Genomic DNA, 20864 nt, shown 5'->3' on the forward strand with positions numbered 1-20864 from the left:
ACTGAAGAAATCAAAGAGATAATCAGAAAGTACCTAGAAACAAATGACAATGGAGACACGACAACCCCAAACCTATGGGATGCAACAAAAGCAGTTCCAGGAGGGAAGTTTATAGCAATACAATCCTACCTTAAGAAACAGGAAACGGCTCGAATAAACAACCTAACCTTGCACCTGAAGCAATTAGAGAAAGAAGAACAAAAAAAAAACCCAAAGTTACCAGAAGGAAAGAAATCATAAAGATCAGATCAGAAATAAATGACAAAGAAATGAAGGAAATGATAGCAAAGATCACCAAAACTAAATGCTGGTTCTTTAAGAAGATAAACAAAATTGATAAACCATTAGCCAGACTCATCAAGAAAAAAAGGGAGAAGACTCAAATCAATAGAATTAGAAATGAAAAAGGAGAAGTAACAACTGACGCTTTAGAAATACAAAAAATCATGAGAGATTACTACAAGCAACTCTATGCCAATAAAATGGACAACCTGGAAGAAATGGACAAATTCTTAGAAATGCACAACGTGCCAAGACTGAATCAGGAAGAAATAGAAAATATGAACAGACCAATCACAAGCACTGAAATTGAAACTGTGATTGAAAATCTTTCAACAGACAAAATCCCAGGACCAGATGGCTTCACAGGCGAATTCTATCCAACGTTTAGAGAAGAGCTAACACCTATCCTTCTCAAACTCTTTCAAAATATAGCAGAGGGAAGAACACTCCCAAACTCATTCTACGACACCACCATCACCCTGATACCAAAACCAGACAAGGATGTCACAAAGTAAGAAAACTACAGGCCAATATCTCTGATGAACATAGTTGCAAAAATCCTCAACAAAATACTGGTAAACAGAATCCAACAGCACTTTAAGAGGATCATACACCATGATCAAGTGGGGTTTATTCCAGGAATGCAAGGATTCTTCATTATACGCAAATCAATCAATGTGATACACCATATTAACAAACTGAAGGAGAAAAACCATATGATCATCTCAATAGATGCAGAGAAAGCTTTCGACAAAAGTCAACACCCATTTATGATAAAAAACCCTGAAGAAAGTAGGCATAGAGGGAACTTTCCTCAACATAATAAAGGACATATATGACAAACTCACAGCCAACAACTTCCTCACTGGTGAAAAACTGAAAGCATTTCCACTAAGATCAAGAACAAGACAAGGTTGCCCACTCTCACCACTCTTACTCAACATAGTTTTGGAAGTTTTAGCCACAGCAATCAGAGAAGAAAAGGAAATAAAAGGAATTGAAGTCGGAAAAGAAGAAGTAAAGCTGTCACTGTTTGCAGATGACACAATACTATACATAGAGAATCCTAACGATGCTACCAGAAAACTACTAGAGCTAATCACTGAATTCGGTAAAGTAGCAGGATATAAAATTAATGCACAGAAATCTCTGGCATTCCTATACACTAATGATGAAAAATCTGAAAGTGAAATCAAGAAAACACTCCCATTTACCGTTGCAACAAAAAGAATAAAATATCTAGGAATAAACCTACCAAAGGAGACAAAAGACCTGTATGCAGAAAATTACAAGATACTGATGTAAGAAATTAAAGATGATACAAAAAGATGGAGAGATATACCATGTTCTTGGATTGGAAGAATCAACATTGTGAAAATGACTCTACTACCCAAAGCAATCTACAGATTCAATGCAATCCCTATCAAGCTAACACTGGCATTTTTCACAGAACTAGAACAAAAAAAATTCACAATTTGTATGGAAACACAAAAGACCCCGAATAGCCAAAGCAATCTTGAGAATGAAAAACAGAGTGGAGGGATCCAGCTCCCTGACTTCAGACTATACTACAAAGCTACAGTAACTAAGACAGTATGGTACTGGCACAAAAACAGAAATATAGATTAATGGAACAGGATAGAAAGCCCAGAGGTAAACCCATGCACATATGGCCACCTTATCTTTGATAAAGGCGGCAGGAATGTACAGTGGAGAAAGGACAGCCTTTTCAATAAGTGGTGCTGGGAAAACTGGACAGGTACATGTAAAAGTATGAGATTAAGTCACTCCCTAACACCATACACAAAAATAAGTTCAAAATGGATTACAGACCTAAATGTAAGGCCAGAAACTATCAAACTCTTAGAGGAAAACATAGGCAGAACACTCTATAACATAAATCTGGTGGCATCTTTAGGCATTTCTATGTATAGTATCATGTCATCTTCAAAGAGTGACAGTTTTACTTCTTCTTTTCCAATTTGTATTCCTTTTATTTCTTTTTCTTCTCTGATTGCTGGGGCTAGGACTTGCAAAACTATGTTGAATAATAATGGTGAGAGTGGGTATCCTTGTCTTGTTCCTGTTCTTAGAGGAAATGCTTTCAGTTTTTCACCATTGAGAATGATGTTGGCTGTGGGTTTGTCATATATGGACTTTATTATGTTGAGGTAGGTTCCCTCTGCCCAATTTCTGGAGAGTTTTTTTTTTTATCATAAATGGGTGTTGAATTTTGTTGAAAGCTTTTGCTGCATCTATTGAGATGATCATATTTTTTTATTGTTCAGTTTGTTAATGCGGTGTATCACATTGATTGATCTGCGTATATTGGAGAATCCTTGCATCCCTGGATAAATCTCACTTGATCATGGTGTATGATCCTTTTAATATGCTGTTGGATTCTGTTTGCTAGTATTTTGTTGAGGATTTTGCATCTACGTTCATCAGGGATATTGGTCTGTAATATTTTTTGTGTGTGATATCTTTGTCTGGTTTTGGTATCAGGGTGTTGGTGAACTCATCAAATGAGCTTGGGAGTGTTCCCTCCTCTATACTCTTTGGAAGAGTTTGAGAAGGTTGGGTATTAGCTCTTCTCTAAATGTTTCATAGAATTCTCCTGTGAAGCCATCTTGTCCTGGACTTTTGATTGTTAGGAGATTTTTAATCACAGTTTCAATTACATTACTTATAATCAGTCTGTTCATATCTCATATTTCTCCATGATTCAGTCTCGGAAGGTTGTGCTTGTCTAAGAATTTGTCCATTTCTTCCAGTTTGTCCATTTTATTGGCATAGAGTTGCTTGTAGTAGTCTCTTATGAGCCTTTGTACTTCTACAGTGTAGTTGCTACTTCTTTTTTGTTTCTAATTTTATTGATTTGAGTCTTCTCCCTTTTTTTCTTGATGAGTCTAGCTAAAAGTTTATCAATTTTGTTTATCTTCTCAAGTAACCAGCTTTTAGTTTTAATGATCTTTGCTGTTGTTTTCTTCATTTCTATTTCATTTATTTCTGCTTTGATTTTTATGATTTCTTTCCTTCTACTAACTTTGGGTTTTGTTTGTTCTTCTTTCTCTAGTTGCTTTAGGTGTAAGGTTAGATTGTTTATTTGAGATTTTTCTTGTTTCTGGACGTGAGATTATCTTGCTATAAACTTCCCTCTTAGAACTGCTTTTGCTGCATCCCACAGGTCTTTAGTCATCATGTTTTCATTGCCATTTGTTTCTATGTATTTTTTGATTTCCTCTTTGATTTGTTCAGTGATCTCTTGCTATTTAGTAGCATATTGTTTAACCTCCATGTGTTTGTGGTTTTTACAGTTTTTTTCCTGTAATGATTTCTAATCTCATAATATTGTGGTTGGAAAAGATGCTTGATAATATTTCAGTTTTCTTAAATTTACCAAGGCTTGATTTGTGACCCAAGATGTGATCTATCCTGGAGAATGTTCTGTGTGCACTTAAGAAGAAATTGTATTCTTCTGCTTTCATATGGAATGTCCTATAAATTAAATATCTGTTAAGTCTTTCTGGTCTATTGCATCTTTCAAAGGTTTTGTTTCCTTATTAATTTTGTCTAAATAATTTCTCCATTGGTGAAAGTGGGGTGTTAAAGTCGTCTACTCTGAATGTGTTACTGTCAATTTCCCCTTTTGTGGCTGTTAGTATTTGCCTTATGTATTGTGGTGCTCCTATATTGGGTGCATAAATATTTATAATTGTTATATTTTCTTGGATTGATCCTTGCTCATTATTTAGTGTCCTTCCTTGTCTCTTGTAACAGTCTTTATTTTAAAGTCTATTTTATCTGACACGAGTATTGCTACTCCAGCTTTCTTCTGATTTCCATTTGCATGGAATATATTTTTCCATCCCCTCACTTTCAGTCTGTAGGTGGCCCTAGGTCTGAAGTGGGTCTCTTGTAGACAGCATATATATGGATCTTGTTTTTGTGTCCATTCAACTAGTCTGTGTCTTTTTGTTGGAGCATTTAATCCATTTACATTTAAGTTAATTATCAATATGTATGTTCCTATTACCATTTTCTTAATTGTTTTGGTTTTTTTTGTGTAGGTCCTCTTCTTCTCTTGTGTTTCCTGCCTAGAGAAGTTCCTTTAGCATTTGTTGTAAAGCTGGTTTGGTGGTGATGAATTCTCTTAGCTTTTGCTTGTCTGTAAAGCTTTTGATTTCTCCATCGAATCTGAATGATATCCTTTCTGAGTAGAATAATTTTGGTTGTAGGTTTTTCCCTTTTATCACTTTAAGTACATTCTGCCACTACCTTGTGGCCTGCAGAGTTTCCATTGAAAAATTAGCTGATAACTTTACAGAGATTCCCTTGTATGTTATTTATTCCTTTTCCCTTGCTGCTTTTAATATTTTTTCTTTGAATTTAAGTTTTGTTAGTTTGATATTAATCAAACTAATTTTGATTAGTTTGGTTAGATGCATATTAATGTGTCTCTGTGTGTTTCTCCTTGGGTTTATCCTGTATGGGACTCTCTGTGCTTCTTGCATTTTAGTGGCTATTTCCTTTCCCTTGTTGGGGAAGTTTTCCACTATAATCTCTTCAAATATTTTCTCAGACACTTTCTCTTTCTCTTCTTCTTCTGGGACCCCTATAATTTGAATGTTGGTGTGCTTAACATTGTCCCAGAGGTCTCTGAGACTGTCCTCATTTCTTTTCATTCTTTTTTCTTTATTCTGCTCCATGGCAGTTATTTCTACCATTCTATCTTCCAGCTCTCTTATTCATTCTTCTGCCTCAGTTACTCTGCTATTGTTTCCTTCTAGTGTATTTTTCATTTCAATTATTTTGTTGTTCATCACTTTTTGTTTATTCTTTAGTTCTTCTAGGTCCTTGTTAAACATTTCTTGTATTTTCTCGATCCGTGCCTCCATTCTATTTCCAAGATTTTGGATCATTTTTACTACCATTACTCTGAATTCTTTTTCAGGTAGATTGCCTATTTCCTCTTCATTTATTTGGTCTTATAGGTTTTTACCTTGCTCCTTCATGTTTAATGTATTTTTCTGTCATCTCATTTTTTTTTTTTTTTTTTTTTTTTCTGTACGCGGGCCTCTCACCGTTGTGGCCTCTCCCATTGCGGAGCACAGGCTCCGGACATGGCTCACGGGCCCAGCCGCTCCGCGGCATGTGGGATCCTCCCGGACCGGGGCATGAACCCATGTCCCCTGCATTGGCAGGCGGACTCTCAACCACTGCGCCACCAGGGAAGCCCCATCTCATTTTTTTTGATGGATAGGGCTGTGTTCCTGTCTTGCTGGTTGTTTGGCCTGAGGCATCCAGCACTGGAGTTTTCAGGCAGTTTGGTGGAGCCATGTCTTGGTGCCAAGATGAGACGAGGAGCTCTGGGAGAGCTCACACTGATTAATATTCCCTGGGGCCTGCAGTTCTCTGTTAGCCCAGTGTCTTGGACTTGGTGTTCCCACCACAGGGGCTCAGGTCAGACCCCCAACCTGGACACCAAGACCCCAGAAGCCACAAGGCAAAAAAATAAATAAAGACAAAGCCCAAGGCAAATAATAAAGCAAAACTGAACAAACAAACACACAAACAAAAAAAGAAAAGAAAACAGACAAATAAAACCCAAGACAAATAACAAAAACAGATCCAAGCAAACAAAAAACAATCCAACAAGCAAACAACAACAACAGCAAAAACCCACAAGGAAATTAAAAAACCAGAAGACACCCAAACAAACAAGATGGCCCAAAAACCAAAACCAATAATAAAAACAAAACTAGCTAAACAGAAAACAAAAAATAAAACAAAAGTAAAAGGACAAGCTAAAAGAAAAGCTAAGAGAACAAAGACAAACACACGAAAATGACAAAAACAGAAATTAAAAAATAAAAGAAATGTTTAAAAAGACAAAAACAAAGTAAAAACACTATGAAACAAAACAACACAAAAATATCAAAAGAACAAACCAACAGAAAACAAAATCACAAAACAAATGAAAACAAAAACCAGACAACAAAAAAGAGCAGAATAATAACAAGAAAAAAAATAAAATAAAATTAGAAAAATAAAAAATATGTTAGGAAAAATAAAAATGAAACAACAAAACACAACATCAATAAATAAATAAATAATAAATTTTAAAATTTTAAAAATAAAAGTAAGGATTCCATGGTGCCTCTTCCATCAGTGCCCTTGCCCCTATGGTGAGCTCCATGCAACCCACACTTCCCCAGGAGGCCCTCCAAGACCTTTAGGTAGGTCTCTGAACCCATTGTGTCAGCCCCACCATTGCGTGTGTTTTTTTCACCAGCATCTGCTCCTGAAGCTGGCCCAGAGCACATATGCCCACACAGGCCAACTGGGGCACAGATTTCCCACCTGTACCCATGCAGCCAGAGGAGGCTTTGGTGGGGGTGGGACACAGGCCTGGGGCCTGTGCAGCCCTCAGAGGCTTTGAGGGGTGCAGTGCTCAGACCCAGGACACACACGGCCAGAGGAATCTTTGTTGGGGTGGTGTGCAGGCTGCTAGGACCCACCTGGTCCTTGGAGGCTTTGGGGGAGCTGTGCTCAGGCCCATTGGGACCTGTGCAGCCAGAGGAGGCCCTGGCAGAGCAGGGCTCAGACCTGGGCCCCTAGCAGGCTCACTGGGGCCCAAGTGGGTAGAGGAGACCCTGACTTGAGGGGTGGGCAAGCCCACTCAGGTGTGCCCACTGCCCAAGGAGGCCAGGTCAGCAGGTGGGGAAGGGCAATGCAATGGCGGCGCTGCCCTTTGCTCACCAATTAACAATGTTACCTGACTTCTCTGGTGGCCCGGTCTTCCTCTGCCAACCTTCCCGGCTGTGGAGCCCTTCCCTCTTGCTGCCCCAGGCTGCCTCCACACCGGCAACAGCCATCCCCTCCCCAGGTCCACCCTCCAAACCTCACTCTCCGGTACCCAGCCCTCCTCTCCACCAGGAGACACACAACTCAGGCTGAGGTGCACAGTGCTGTGACACAGACCATACACATAGGTCCCACTGTGTCCAGCCCTCTACAGACCAGCTGCCACATTCCCCTCTGATCCCGCAATCCCCTGAAGGTCCCTCTCTGTCCCCACTGATCCTCTCACCATGAATGGGGCCCTCTGAGTGTGGGAATCTCTTTTCTTCCCTAGCCCCACTTCAGGGGTGCCTGTCCTGTCCCACCTCCACTTTTCTTGCCCCCCTCCTTCCCTCCCACGTCATACCCAGTTGCACAGAGATTCCTCCAGTCCCTGTGGGTGTCTGAGGTCCCCCACTAGTGCTCAGTAGGTGCTCTGCAAGAATTGCTCTGATGCATTCTTGTGTACTTGTGAGGAGACGTGAACTCCACATCCTCTTACTTGGCCATCTTGACTCCGCCCCCTCTCCAAATGGGTTGTTTTCTATATTCAAATCAGCACCAAAAGAAGGACTCAGGAAAGTTGAAGAGAATGCTTTTTAATTTTATTTTATTTATTTATTTATTTTATTTTTTATTTTTGGCCATACAGCACCGCTTGTGGGATCTCAGTTCCCTGACTAGGGATTGAACCCAGGCCACAGCAGTGAAAACACTGAATTCTAACCACTAGACCATCAGGGAACTCCCATGCTTTTTTATTTTTAATTGTTAACTTTTATTACAAGACAACCACAACTTCAGTAAAGAAGGGGTGGGGTGTAGAAAAAATGGAAGAATGGGAGAGACATCAGCAATATATCAATGCAAACCAAGACTTAAGCTTTCTGCAAAACAACAGAGCTTTCATTACACATTACAATTTCTGTGTGAGTTTTAAAGATAGGTACTGTCCTGTGTACTTCTGTATATATCATCTCATTTGAGAAAGAAAGTTACCATAGGTACTTTATCATTAATGTTCCATTATGTGCTTAATCTTTATTTGGAACTTGGTGTGTTTTTAGAAGGCTATTTTATTTCACAGTTCCTACTTCTACTTCTGACATCTGTTCATCAGACACTTCAGGGATGCAAATATTAAACAGCAATTGTAAATAACACATCATCTTCTCAAACCAAAGCAACCTCAATTTAGATATATTAAAGGTATATAAAACAGAAGTCCACTGAGAATAAAGAGACACACATAGATATAACACATATGTGGAGACTTCACCAAAGGTATCAAAACCAAGCACAGGCTGATAGCTATTGCTACCAGTAGAAATGACAAAAACACCTGAAAAGAGCAATTTTTTTTTAAAATTAGATATTAAAACCCATTTAAGGTACTTACATATTTACATAAACAAAAAGTAAGATATAAGCTACTGATAGAAAATGGGTTAAATTATCCATGAGTTTAGAGAAACCTGGCTTACTATTTAAGATGTTGAAAATTATTGTTAGGGTGTTGGCTGTAGGGAATGAACATCTAGCATTTGACTGTTCTTGAGTGAAAATAATCATGACCATTTGCCGGTAGGATAAACATCTTCTGGTCTAGAAGGCATGAGTTCTTTAAGAGGGAGTTCCTAAGGCCCAAAGGAAGTCAAAACAATTTTCCCAGAAAAATATCTCAAGGCAGTAGGAAATTCATCTCAATAACACAGAGTATCCTCAGACCCTCTGCTGCTCAAGTAGATATTGACAGGTAAATATTATGGCTCTGTAGGCTCAGTATATTAAAAACAAAACAAATCAAAATAAAAACTTTGCCAAAACAATTCTCCTTATTTTTTGTGGATTTTTTTGGCTTCTGTTTTGGCCAAAAACCTTGAATCCCTATCCTTGGCACTTGCTTTGTGTTAGTATTGCAAGTGTTTTGCACCAAACATTACCCTACCTAGGGAGAAAATTCAGTAGGCAGTCACTTTTGCAATGCATTTAAGAGACAGATATGAATCTATACCTCCAAAGTATAACACAGCTAGTCACAATTTATTAAACCCTTTAATTAGAGTGTCACTCATTTGGGGTTTAAATCATTAAGAAACTCCTTTTAATTGGTAAAATACCCCTGAGAAAGATAACCTATCATCTCAGAGCTTACCATCAGTTATCCAAAAACTGAGAGAGGAGAGAAGAGCATTCATGTGGGCATTAGAGACAAATTTCAAGCACTTAACGCTATGGTTACCCTTGCCTTCCTTTTTGATGCAAATGAATATCAAATAATAATATAAATAATAATAACTATCAATGTGGCTCTGTATTGTTTGCATGCCTTAGCTCATTTAATACATCCCACATTCTTAGGAGGTAAGCATTATTTATTCCCATTTTAGGTCTGAAGACACTGAGAATCAGTGATTAAAAAACAAGAAGATTCCCCTTCCCTATGTACTCTCTGAGCATACTCTGGAGGCCACCACGTAGCAATGCTCATACTATGGTTTTGGTTCATCTGACTGTCTAGATTATAGTCTGCCTGAATGCAGAAGCCAAGTCTTATTCCTTTCTGCACCCAGAATACCTAGCAAGGTATTCAAATCATAGTGGCTTCTCAATAATTGATATAATTAGGGGATGGCTGGATGGAAGTAGAAGGAACTGAAAAGAAAAGATGGTTGTAAGTCAACCAAAGCTGATGATTAGAATGTTGCTTCCTCCCAGAGTTCTTTCTTATATTTTGTACTTAGTGAGAGACAAACATCCTAAAGAGACTGCCTAGATTTGAATCTTGGCTCCACTCCATGCTGTGTGACCTTGGGCAAGTGACAACTTTTATAAACCTATTTCCTTATCTGTAAAATGGGGATAACACTAGTATCCATCTTCTGTATACTGAGAGAAATAATTTTGATAATCCAAGCAAAGCTTTTAACATGATGCTGAGCCAACCAAGCCTGTTTTACTATTCTGATAATCAAAGCATCAGGCCACCTTTCTCCAAGTTTCCTTATGCTGTCCAGTTTTTTCTTCTTTCCTTTTCTATGATTAAAGAGCACTCCTGTGAAACTCTTCTTCATCCAGACTGAAAGTAAGTTTAAATGTAAGTAGAATTGAAAGGATGGAATTTGTTGGTGATCAAGTTAAGCTGACGTTTCAGGACAGGAGATGCTATAACTCGTGACCCCACAGCAGCACTTGCCTATTCTTATTTCCCACCTGCAAAATCTGACCCTGACTGTGGAAGATACTGGTATGCAGTGGTAGCTAGCTACAGAACTAAACAAAGTAATCTCTGCTGAAAAGACTCATAATGATTTGTCTGACAGTCCAGAGGACTATCCTTCTCTCTAATAAACCAACAGAACCTGAGAGATTTTATATTGAGTAAAATCTACCCAATAAAAATAAAAATTAAAATTAAGACCAAATTATCTGTACATACTTCACAATTTGTTAGTAATAAAAAGATCTACTTGTAGACATTCTGAATATAGTCTTCCAATACATTTACACCCAGTATCTTTGATTTCACACAGAAAAAAATTAGAAAACTCACTTTTACCTTATAAGGTCGAGGTAGATTGGGCTTTTGGTATCTCAGTTTTAGTATTCCTGTCATTGATAAAGCAGACCAAATAGAAACTACAATATAAAGATAGTTTATCAAATCAATTGGGTTTGTCAAGACAACCACGATGGACACCATAATGACAAGTAGTAGCACAGACATAAATGGAGAGGAGTAAATATTAAGCACGTTAAATAACAAAGGCAGCTGGCCCTCTTGGCCTGCAATGTATATTACTCTTGATGATTCAAATACATTAATCAGAAGGTTGCTAAATAATGAGGCAGAAATACCAAAAGGAATAACCCATGTTAATGAGGGGATAACTCTATCAGTCCATGTGAGAGCCACAGCATCTGCAGAAAAACCAGAACACACAGAAGAAAATGTATTTAAAAAGATAATGATAAAACTTTTAAAATTATTTTTTAAAAAAGGAGGACATTTAAAAAGTCATTAAAAATTTGAATTTCATTTAATTTCACACTTTAATTCCTTACGCATGTGTCCATTTATCTCTGTCAAACCAGTTATTATTTTATGTCTTCCCCAACAGACAAGGAATTTCACTTCTTGAGGGCAAAGATCATTTACTTTCTATAAAACTACTTCATTCAGTGACAGACATAGAGTAAATTTTCAATGATACTTGTGAAATAAATTGATTTTGTTGAATGGATGATTGAGTGAGTGCTTAAACTAAAACTAGTTTACAGAGTACTGATAATTACAGTCAGAGTGAAAAAAAAGCACAGTGCAATGCTGCTGACACAGGAATGAGACTCACAAAGTTCCCATATCATGGTGCAATTTGAAATACTTAACAGAAATAAAAATAAACCATATAGATAGGGAAAATAAATTACACACAGATTAAAATACTTATGACTTCTGGGCACTAGCCTAAACTATAGACCAGGGGCTCTCAGGGGAGGTGGTTTTGCTCCTCAGGGGTCATTTGACAAATTCTGGAGACATTTTTGGTTGTCACAACTAAGGAGGTAGGAGGTTACTGCTGTCATCTAGTGGGTAGAGGCCAAAGATGCTAAATATCCTACAATGCATGGGACAAAACAACAAAAAATGATATGGTCCAAAATGTCTAGTGCTAAGATTGAGAAACCTTGGTATTGACCAATCTTTAGAGAATATTGAGATTTTTTACTTAAAGGTGAAGAGATCTTATGAACGCTAATTCAGTATAAGTCAGTAGATATAAAAGGCATCAGTGAAAACAATTATCCACTATCTATGAATCTATCTGAATCCAATTCATATTATGTAGGATATATAAGCTAGGATAGATCATTCAGACTCAGAAAAAAAAATTCTCAGTTTTTCAGTGGAAAGAGTGCAACACGATCTTGTGTCCCTGGGGGTAGGGGTCCTCCAGGGTTATGGCAAAGTTGTTTTCCAGGAGAGCCTCCAGCACGTCAACATACTGGCTTATAACAAACAGTAAAATTTTTTCAATATGATGAAATTGAAATTTCATCAGTGGTTCCTGTTCTTTAAAGTCTATTTTTTAAAGCCCTTTCAAATAGCTTCAAGTGCTCTTTTCACTGTTCTCTTTAATGCTATTCTATAATATTGGGCCTTGTTTCAAAATGTCTCCTGCCTCACTTAATATTCATTTTAAATAAGGTATTGTTGGTTATTCCTCCTGAACAGTCATACCTCTGCACATTTTCCATTTTCAGACACATTTCAGAAATACTTCTTTTCAGTAGTGAAGCAATTGTTCTCCTTTGAGTTCCCATCCTGTTCAAACCTGGTTGGTTATAATTAGAGGAAGTTCTAGTCCAGCTCTGCTGCATAATCTTTATCTCTATATTACAATTGATTTTTTTTTTCTTTTTCATTCCTTCCCTTATGTTATTTATTTTCTTTAAAAAATTATATTATAAATGCTTTTGATAAAAAGTAAAATAAATAGCTCCAAAACACGTAAAGTAAAAATGTGTCCCTTTCTTTGCCAATCCTTCATTCACACACCCCAGAAGTAACTACCGTTAACATCTTTTTTGATATTCTTTCATAACTTTTCTATGCATATATAAGCATCTGTGAGAGGTATGTATATGTGTACATATATGTATTTGTGTGTGTGTGTGTATGTGTGTGCTCCTGCATGGTTAATCTTGCTTTTTTCACCTTCCAATATATCTTGATCATATTAATACATATACATCCATCTAATTATCTTTAAATTTTTTCAGTATTCCATTATATAACTGCAACTTAAATTATTTACTATTTCCATATTGGTGGATTTTTAGGTTATTTTCAATTTTTTACTAATTAAAAATGTGCTTTAATGAACACACTTGTGCCCTCAGGTGTTGGTGCACTTCTCCTCTGAGAGTAAATTCTTAGAAGTGGGATTTGTGAGTCAAAAGGTATATACTTTTTAAAATAAGCTAGGTATTACAAAATTACCCTCCAAAAATGATTGTTCCAATTTACTAGGAAGTGATTCTAACATTTTCAGTTTCCTCTCAAAGTACTTAATCACGCCTGGTTGACTAGTTATCTGCAGGCTGCTTCTGGTCAAAGAAACCTTCTTAGCCTCTGCTCCCAGACAATGTGCTTACTCTTTTGGATTATCTTTTCCTATGCCAATAGTCTCTAGTTTCAAGTATGACACAGAACCCTCAAGAACACCAAGTGGGAGCAACCTTGTCAACGGTGTGTTAACAGGGTTTTCAGGAATTTTGAAATCCTCAGGCTGAAAAAGCCAGGAACCTGTACTCCTCACTATGACATTTCCACAAACCTCATTGTAGAGGGACAGGCTTCCCCTACTGTGCTGTAGAACTTACTCTATTTTTTGTTTTAAGAAAGACACACACATCCTAGATGGTCTATATCCCTTTGTAGCTTTTCATGTCTTTTAAATATACCCATTTGTTTGAAAACATTCACTCCTTAATCCTTAAAATTCCTTAATTTAGGAATCCATTTCTTTTGCTTATAATTTTTTCTCCTACTATATAAATTTTGCCGTTCATTAAAGAAAATTTGGAAAATTTAGTAAAGAATAAACAAAAATCACCCTCAATATCATTCCAACAGTTCATTATTAATTAGTTATTGATATTTTCTGTTTTATATTGTAATATAGATCCTGCCTTTGCTCTCATTATTACATTATAAACAGTCTTTTTACTTTAAGTATTCTTCAAAAATATGATCTTTGAAAAATCTCAGGATGGTCTATTATATACATTTCTATAAATTATTTATTTATTTCAAATTTATTGGATATTTTGGTGGTCCTTAATTTTTTGCTTTCATAGGTAATGCTATGATGATTGTCCCTGTACATACATTTTTCATGTATAGCTCTGATTATTTCCTTAATGTAAGTTCATAATACAATAAAAGGTAGATATTTGAACTCAAAAATATTATTTCAGAATTTAAACATCTAAGGATGATATGTTTAAAAGAATTGTATCAATTATAGTCAAAACACTTCATGGGTCTTCCATACATGCCAAAACTAGTATACCGCCCACAAAAATGCTGCAACTGTTATGACACACCAGAAGAGATATTCATCATTTTTAACAACGAGTATGGCCAGAGCACTGGCCAAAACAGATGCCAGCTTCAGTGAGCCATTACGGCTGAGCCAGCTGACCAACAGCCCTGACCACACCTGTACGTAGCTTCATAAATTTATTTTCTACATAATCAGAGTAGTTAATAAAATCATTACTTGTTTTTGTCCAATTTAGCAATTGGTTTGTTCCCACAAATACTCAGAATCTTGACTATTTCTAGCGTACAGCTCCCTAACAGAGCTAGACCACTATGAATCAACACTGATACCGTGCATATGGCAGCTTCCTACATGGCAGTAACACAAGAATTGAGGCAAAGTGTTTTAGGACTTTTATATGAAACGTCCCTTAGATTTATTTCCAGTGCCCCAAAGATTTACCAAAACAGTAATAGCTACTCAAAAGACATTAGTCCCAAAAGTACTGGCTGATAACTCAACGTTTAAGGCTGATTTGAGGAAATTGCTTGTCTTTCATATTTCCTGTTCCTCATTTCTTTCCAAATTTCCTTTTATTCCTTGAATCTGTTACTCATTTTTAAATATATGTTTATTTCCTTAATATTTTCCTATTCTTTCATTTTTTTATTCTACAACTAGGACCCTAAAATAGTTATCTTTTAGTCAAATTTCCAATATGTTCAGGGCCCTTTGCCACTATAAATTTTAGAGTTATTTATGGTAAATAACAACATTATATTACATATTAATCATATTAACTATGTATATCAGTTGACCATTAGCATCTATTCTTTTAACTGCTAATGTCCTACATTTCAAGTTTATCATTCTTTATGTCACCTAGAAGAACATTTGGAAAATTCATGTTGTGAAATTTTTAGTAGATATAATATACATATTATATATATTATAAGCACTGATTACACAGTGTCACTCTGGTGAGAAGAGATCATGAAAGGAATACTAACATTTTGAACCCAGTCTGCACCATACGCCATCATTATATATACTTTTCCATGTTATCAGAAAACACATTACCATGCTTAAATGTGAAACTCATTTCTAAGACAAATCATGCTCTTTGGCCCCTCTGTTATTTTCGAAAATTACAAGTTGACTCTCTATAAAATAATGAAAAGCAAACAGCAGTCTCAACCGGTAAAATGATACATACATATGCTAAAAGGACCAGAACTGTCCTTATTATTATTTATTGCCTTAGTTATTTACGTACAAACCTGAAGAGAGAATTTCCTTGGGTGTCAGAACAGTCAGGTAGGAAATGTTAACCAGTAAATAAACAATAGTCACCAGAGGGAATGCAATAAATATGCATTTTAGAATTGTCTTCCTGGGTTTCTTCAGCTCCCCTATAACACGCAAAAGAGCAAAATCACAACTGGTAAAACTTATGCCTTAAATTAACCTTTAAAATTGCTCCATGTATCAAGTGTTGGGCTGGACTCTTCCTATCCGCCCCAGCCACCACCACCACCACCACACGCGCATGCACGCACACAGTAGGAACTGCTACACACACCCCTCCCTTCACAGCTTGGTGCTAAACGAAAAAAAAAGGGGGTTAATGTCTTCATTTCCCCCATAGATGGTAAAATTTCTGAAGAAATGCACAAGAATGAAAGTGAAAGCTTAGCCCATAAGACCCTGTAGGTTCGGAGTCTACCTGTGTCTTCAGTCTCCTTTGTTAGGTACTAGGTAATGAGTTTGAGTAGTGGGAATACAGTGGTGAGCAAAAACAAACATGAAGCTCAAGATTAAGAAGAGGACCTATGATTAATTCAATAATCACCTAAAGAAAAGTTAAAATACTGACTGTGGTAAGCGTCCATGTGAAAAGGGAGAAAGGGCTGTGAGAATACAGTATATGACAAGTTGATGATCCCCTTTGCTATCCGTGTTACAGGCACACTGGTCTTCTTTCAGTTTCTCAAAAGTGTCGTGCTCCTCGTTGCCCCTCAGCCCATTCTCTCACGTGGAATGTTCTTTCCTTTTCTAGTTGCCTAGTTGACACTTACCCTTCCTTCAGCAATCATAACTTCTTCTGGGGAAATAGGAGCTAAAAATCTCCTAAGCTAACAAAATTGTCCTATTATACATTCTCATAGCATTTGTGAAAAGAGTAAAAGAGTCCGTCATAAATACTCTCTCCCTGTAGTCTCTTCACCTTCCCTTTATGCCAATATCAAGTGCAGAAAAGACGTGATTTAGCATCATATATAATGATTTTCCAGGATAGTCTTATTCTCCAATATTGCCCCATTTGTGACACCATTTTCCCCAGTCTCACCGTTCTCTGAGAATTATCCTTGACATAAAGAATTGAACATTATAGCTATGTGTACACAATGTGACTCTGTGCCCTGGTAATAGGTAATAGGACCAAGCACAGACCTCTGGCTCACTGGAAGCCAATCATTGCCAGTACACGAGAAGATTTCTTGCAAGAACTTGAACCATATGTCAACAAAACTGAGAGAATCAGGAAAAAAGCACGTAATGGCAGCACAAAAATCCAGCTAATAACTCTAGTTTTTAAGTTCTAGAGCTTCCCTAATTCCTGTTGCTCCTGAAGACTGGCTGCTCAGGTCTCCCTTGAAATACAGCATTATTCTTGCAGCAAGTTCCCCTTTGCTAGTTTAAGCTAATGTGTGTGGGTTTCTGTTACTTAAAGCTAAATCCCTCTGACTAATAAATATTTGTCCTTTGACAAATGTCAGATTCCTTCCATCTGCATCTGCCCAAAGGTTGAATGTAATGCCCATGGCATACACAAATATGAGCTGATTAAGTACTTGATGAGTAAAGAATTAGAAAACTCTCATTTAAATGCTGCCTGAACCACTTAACTATTTATGAGCTCCTGGACAATTTATTGACTGTCAAGGTTTCAATTTCCTTACCTGTATATTGGGGAAATGGAAAATACAGAGACAATAAAATTCCAATCAAATGCCTAGCACTTAATAAGTTATTAATGACTATGGTTATTAGTTAAAGATTTTGGGCAAGCAGAAGGGCTACTTTTTAGGATTACTTGTACTTTCCTCTGGGCCTTTTGCTCTTTCTCATTATGTATTAGATTGTTACAGAGGGGATAGGAATATAATACAATATAATATACAATATAATATCTAGACAGGTAGTGAATATCCTTGGTTTTGAACTTAAAAGATGGCTGTTCCTATGGTAGGCAAAGTCAGCTGCCTACAAATTACTATTTTACTGGTAAAAGTGTTACTTAGAAGTTAGTTATACTTAAAATTTATTAAGTGAATTAACAATCCCAGCATACACTGAAATTCCTTCAGCTTTTGTTTACTGCTAGCTGGTTTTCAAGAATTCTGTAATAATTGATGTTAGCAAATTTTGTTAATCTGTCTTCAGCAAAGTCATCTAGCAATGAAACATCTTTGGCAATGGAACAAAATGAAATTGGCACAGATAGACACCAAAGATATCTCTTCTATCCTTAAAAGAGAGAGAGAGAAAATGAGAGAGAGAGAAAAAGAAATTTTTTCTCATTATGCTAACCTTTCAAATTGCAGTGACCCATTTACCCATAAAAGACTAATCTCTTATAGCTTTCTTTTCTCAATACTTCACTTTTAAATTCAAAGCCAAATTTCCTCTCATGCTCAAAATTCGCCAATGACCTCTTAGAATTTTTTCTGATCAGCTCTCACACTCTTCAATTTCTGAAGCATTTCACCATGTTGATTTCACCTCCTTTTGGAAACATGGTGATTTTCTTTCATAATTCTCTAAACTTCCTCTGGCTTCTTCAGCAGATCCTCTTTCTCCACATTCTCCAGTCATCTGTCTCCAGTCCCACGCCATCTTGTTCTCCTCTCTCTAGGTGCTTGGCTTAGCAATCGTATCTATCATAAAGCCCATCAGGTGGAAAGCATTTTTGCAGTCACCCAAGATTGTGTGTCATGTCTTATACACACCTGCACACTTCTAGTCTCCACAGCTTCACTCAGATTTTTCTACTGCTAGAACTTTTTGGATTCAATGAGAATTGCTACCTTTTCCACTTGATGACACAGCAAAAGGTGATTTTACCTTCCACTGAATTTCCATAGTAATTATATTTTTCCCTTGTAGCCACTTATTAAATACTATCATGCCATTATTTGCTCATAAGGCACAGAATTATAGTGATTTTAAGTGATAATGCCCATTTTTCAAATGAAGGAGAAAAAAAATAATAAGTCCAGAGAGTTAAAGATACTTGCCAAGCTAGTAAGTGGCGGAAGTCAGGCCAAAATCTAGGTATTGCCAGTTCTACTAGACTATAACCCTCTTTGGGGTAAAGAATACATCTTACTCATCTTCAGGCCCTAATGCAGGACTTTAAAAATAGTCAGTGTTTAAAAACATATCTGCTGATCGAGTGATTTAATGAATGATGGACACATCAGTCAGTACAGGGGGTACTAAGATTAAAGGAAAAATCTGTTCAATAGTAGAGCGTCTGCTTCATGTTTAAATGTCAAAGAAAAAAACTGATAAAATGGTTGACTTTGAGAAACATGAAATAAGTGTGCAAGTTTCCTGAGGAGGTGAGAGGGAAAGGATACAGGTAGAGTTCAAGGGAAGAGACTGACTTTGAAAGTGGAGAGAAAACTTTTGTCCTGATGTTGAAGGGAAGAGTATTAAGTCCAGCCTTAGAGCAATCAAGGATATCTATGATTCTATTCTTTTTAAAAATACTTAAGAGCCTGAGTGTGTCGCACCCACCCACCCATAACACAAACATAGTCTGCATTGGATTATTCTTGGATTCACGGTTTCATGGAAGGGGAGTATTTCCACAGCCCGAGAATTCATCCATTAATAGAATAAAAACTAGTTTGACATGGAGGTCCCATATCTGTGGTCCCAGAATAGAAATCTGAAAAAGAGAAGTTATTCAAGAAAATAAATACTTTGGAATAACTGTGGGAAAAATTAAGAGTAGGTGATAAGTGCAGAGCTGGCATATCTTGATCGGATTTAGAAAATAATAAGGAAGAAAAAATAGATTGAATCATTTATTTTAAATGAAACACGAAATATAATAAAAGATGTGCATTTCACATGGCGTGCAATAAGTCATGGCTTGAGACTTTTTTTCTCAAGGTATTGTTGGTTACCTGCTATATACATAGAGTATCCTCCACCTGAATATGAAAAATATCCTTGGAAGACAGCTTCTGTAAACTGGGAGGCTTCTGGAAACTCAGCACCGAAGGAGTTCTAGATTCTGCTTCCTCCCTCTCACCAGCAACACTCCTCCGCTTAGGGAAATAAGGCCGAGTATGGCCATTTTCAGCACGGTGCTGGATATCTGAAGTCAAGTCACCTCTTTCACACCACGAAAATTCAGGATTCCCACAATCCACAATATGGCCGGGGCCAGACATTTCTTTAGCAGCTTTGGAGCACAGCAGCTGGGAGGAAAAGGCTGGATGCTGTACCCAGTGAGGAGCGGAGACTGACTGGCAGCTAGCCCTGGCCCCAGAAACAAGGTTATCCAGAGGTTCAAGAAAGAGATCAGGTTGCCAAAACATTTCTTCAGACAATAGTAGTGAACTCCACAGCATGGGAAAGTTATACCTATCTCTGCGGAGCACAGAGAGGTCATAATGGACAATACGGCACAACCAGCCCAGATGCACAGGGAGAGCCCCACGTTCATGCATGAGTACTTCAATACCCCTTTGGGGGCCACAAAAATGCCTGCTCCAATTAAATTAACATAATTATATTAATTAAAAAACTTGTGCCCCAGGAATATCCAAATACGCTCTTGAGCTGTATCTTCCTCTCTGCATCCATTGTAATTGAAGAATTTTTAAATTTTATTTATATAGATTATAATTTCTGAATTTTCTTGCCTATGTTGCTGGAAAGGATGTTCATGGATTCTCTGAAATAAAAGAGTGCTGCCCTTTTTTTACACCATTGTTAAATATAGCCTATGTTCAATCATTGACAAAATATATGTGATGCATCCAAGTAAAATAATGTAAGGTTACTTGGAAGGGTTTAAGTTTGACTTGTTTTTTAAATTATTATCAAAATAATACATTCAGATGGGAAAAAAGGATTTCAATAAGACAGGGTATTACAGCAAAAAGCAGGGGTTTCCTGCTCTACTTCACTCCTTCCCAAACATATTCCCAGTTCTTTTCTCTGGAAACAACCATTTAAAAGTATATATGGTTTTGGTTCCTTTTGGTGGTTGCTTCCACAACTCTAAACAGTATGAAAATACTTTTATTCTTAAATATCTCTACTTAAGAAAGTGTCCATTGACTTCCTCCCATGAATACTGAGGAATTAGCTCAGTTACTATCCTCTCATTTACTCTGCTCCCTCTTCCTCCCATTTTCACCATCAAGCTTTCAAGAAACCAAGAAACCTTTCAAGAAACATTTAATCAAGTTCATGGAAACCAATTAACAAGGTGAGGGAGTGAAAGACCCTGCAACATAAGCCTGTCCCCTAAACAGCCATCATTCTGGCTTCCTGGATCACATGCAGAAAGATGTGGACAGGAAGTAGAGGATGAGGCCTGACCCCCATGGACAGAAGGAAAGAGGATCCTGATCATCTGAGCAAGGTCTGAGCCTTAAT

General features: G+C 37.1%; 1 protein-coding gene across 1 annotated transcript; it reads right to left on the reverse strand.

Annotated features, from left to right (window-relative positions):
* Nucleotides 1-8201: 8201 nt before the first annotated feature.
* Nucleotides 8202-20063, reverse strand: SLC7A13 (solute carrier family 7 member 13). The gene is given in 7 exon segments (XM_060035257.1): nucleotides 8202-8323; nucleotides 8326-8467; nucleotides 10685-11046; nucleotides 15458-15589; nucleotides 19379-19482; nucleotides 19484-19983; nucleotides 19986-20063. Coding segments are annotated over 7 exon segments (1440 nt in total).
* Nucleotides 20064-20864: the final 801 nt, after the last annotated feature.

This window comes from Delphinus delphis, chromosome 17, assembly GCF_949987515.2.
Source record: "Delphinus delphis chromosome 17, mDelDel1.2, whole genome shotgun sequence".
NCBI lineage: Eukaryota > Metazoa > Chordata > Mammalia > Artiodactyla > Delphinidae > Delphinus > Delphinus delphis.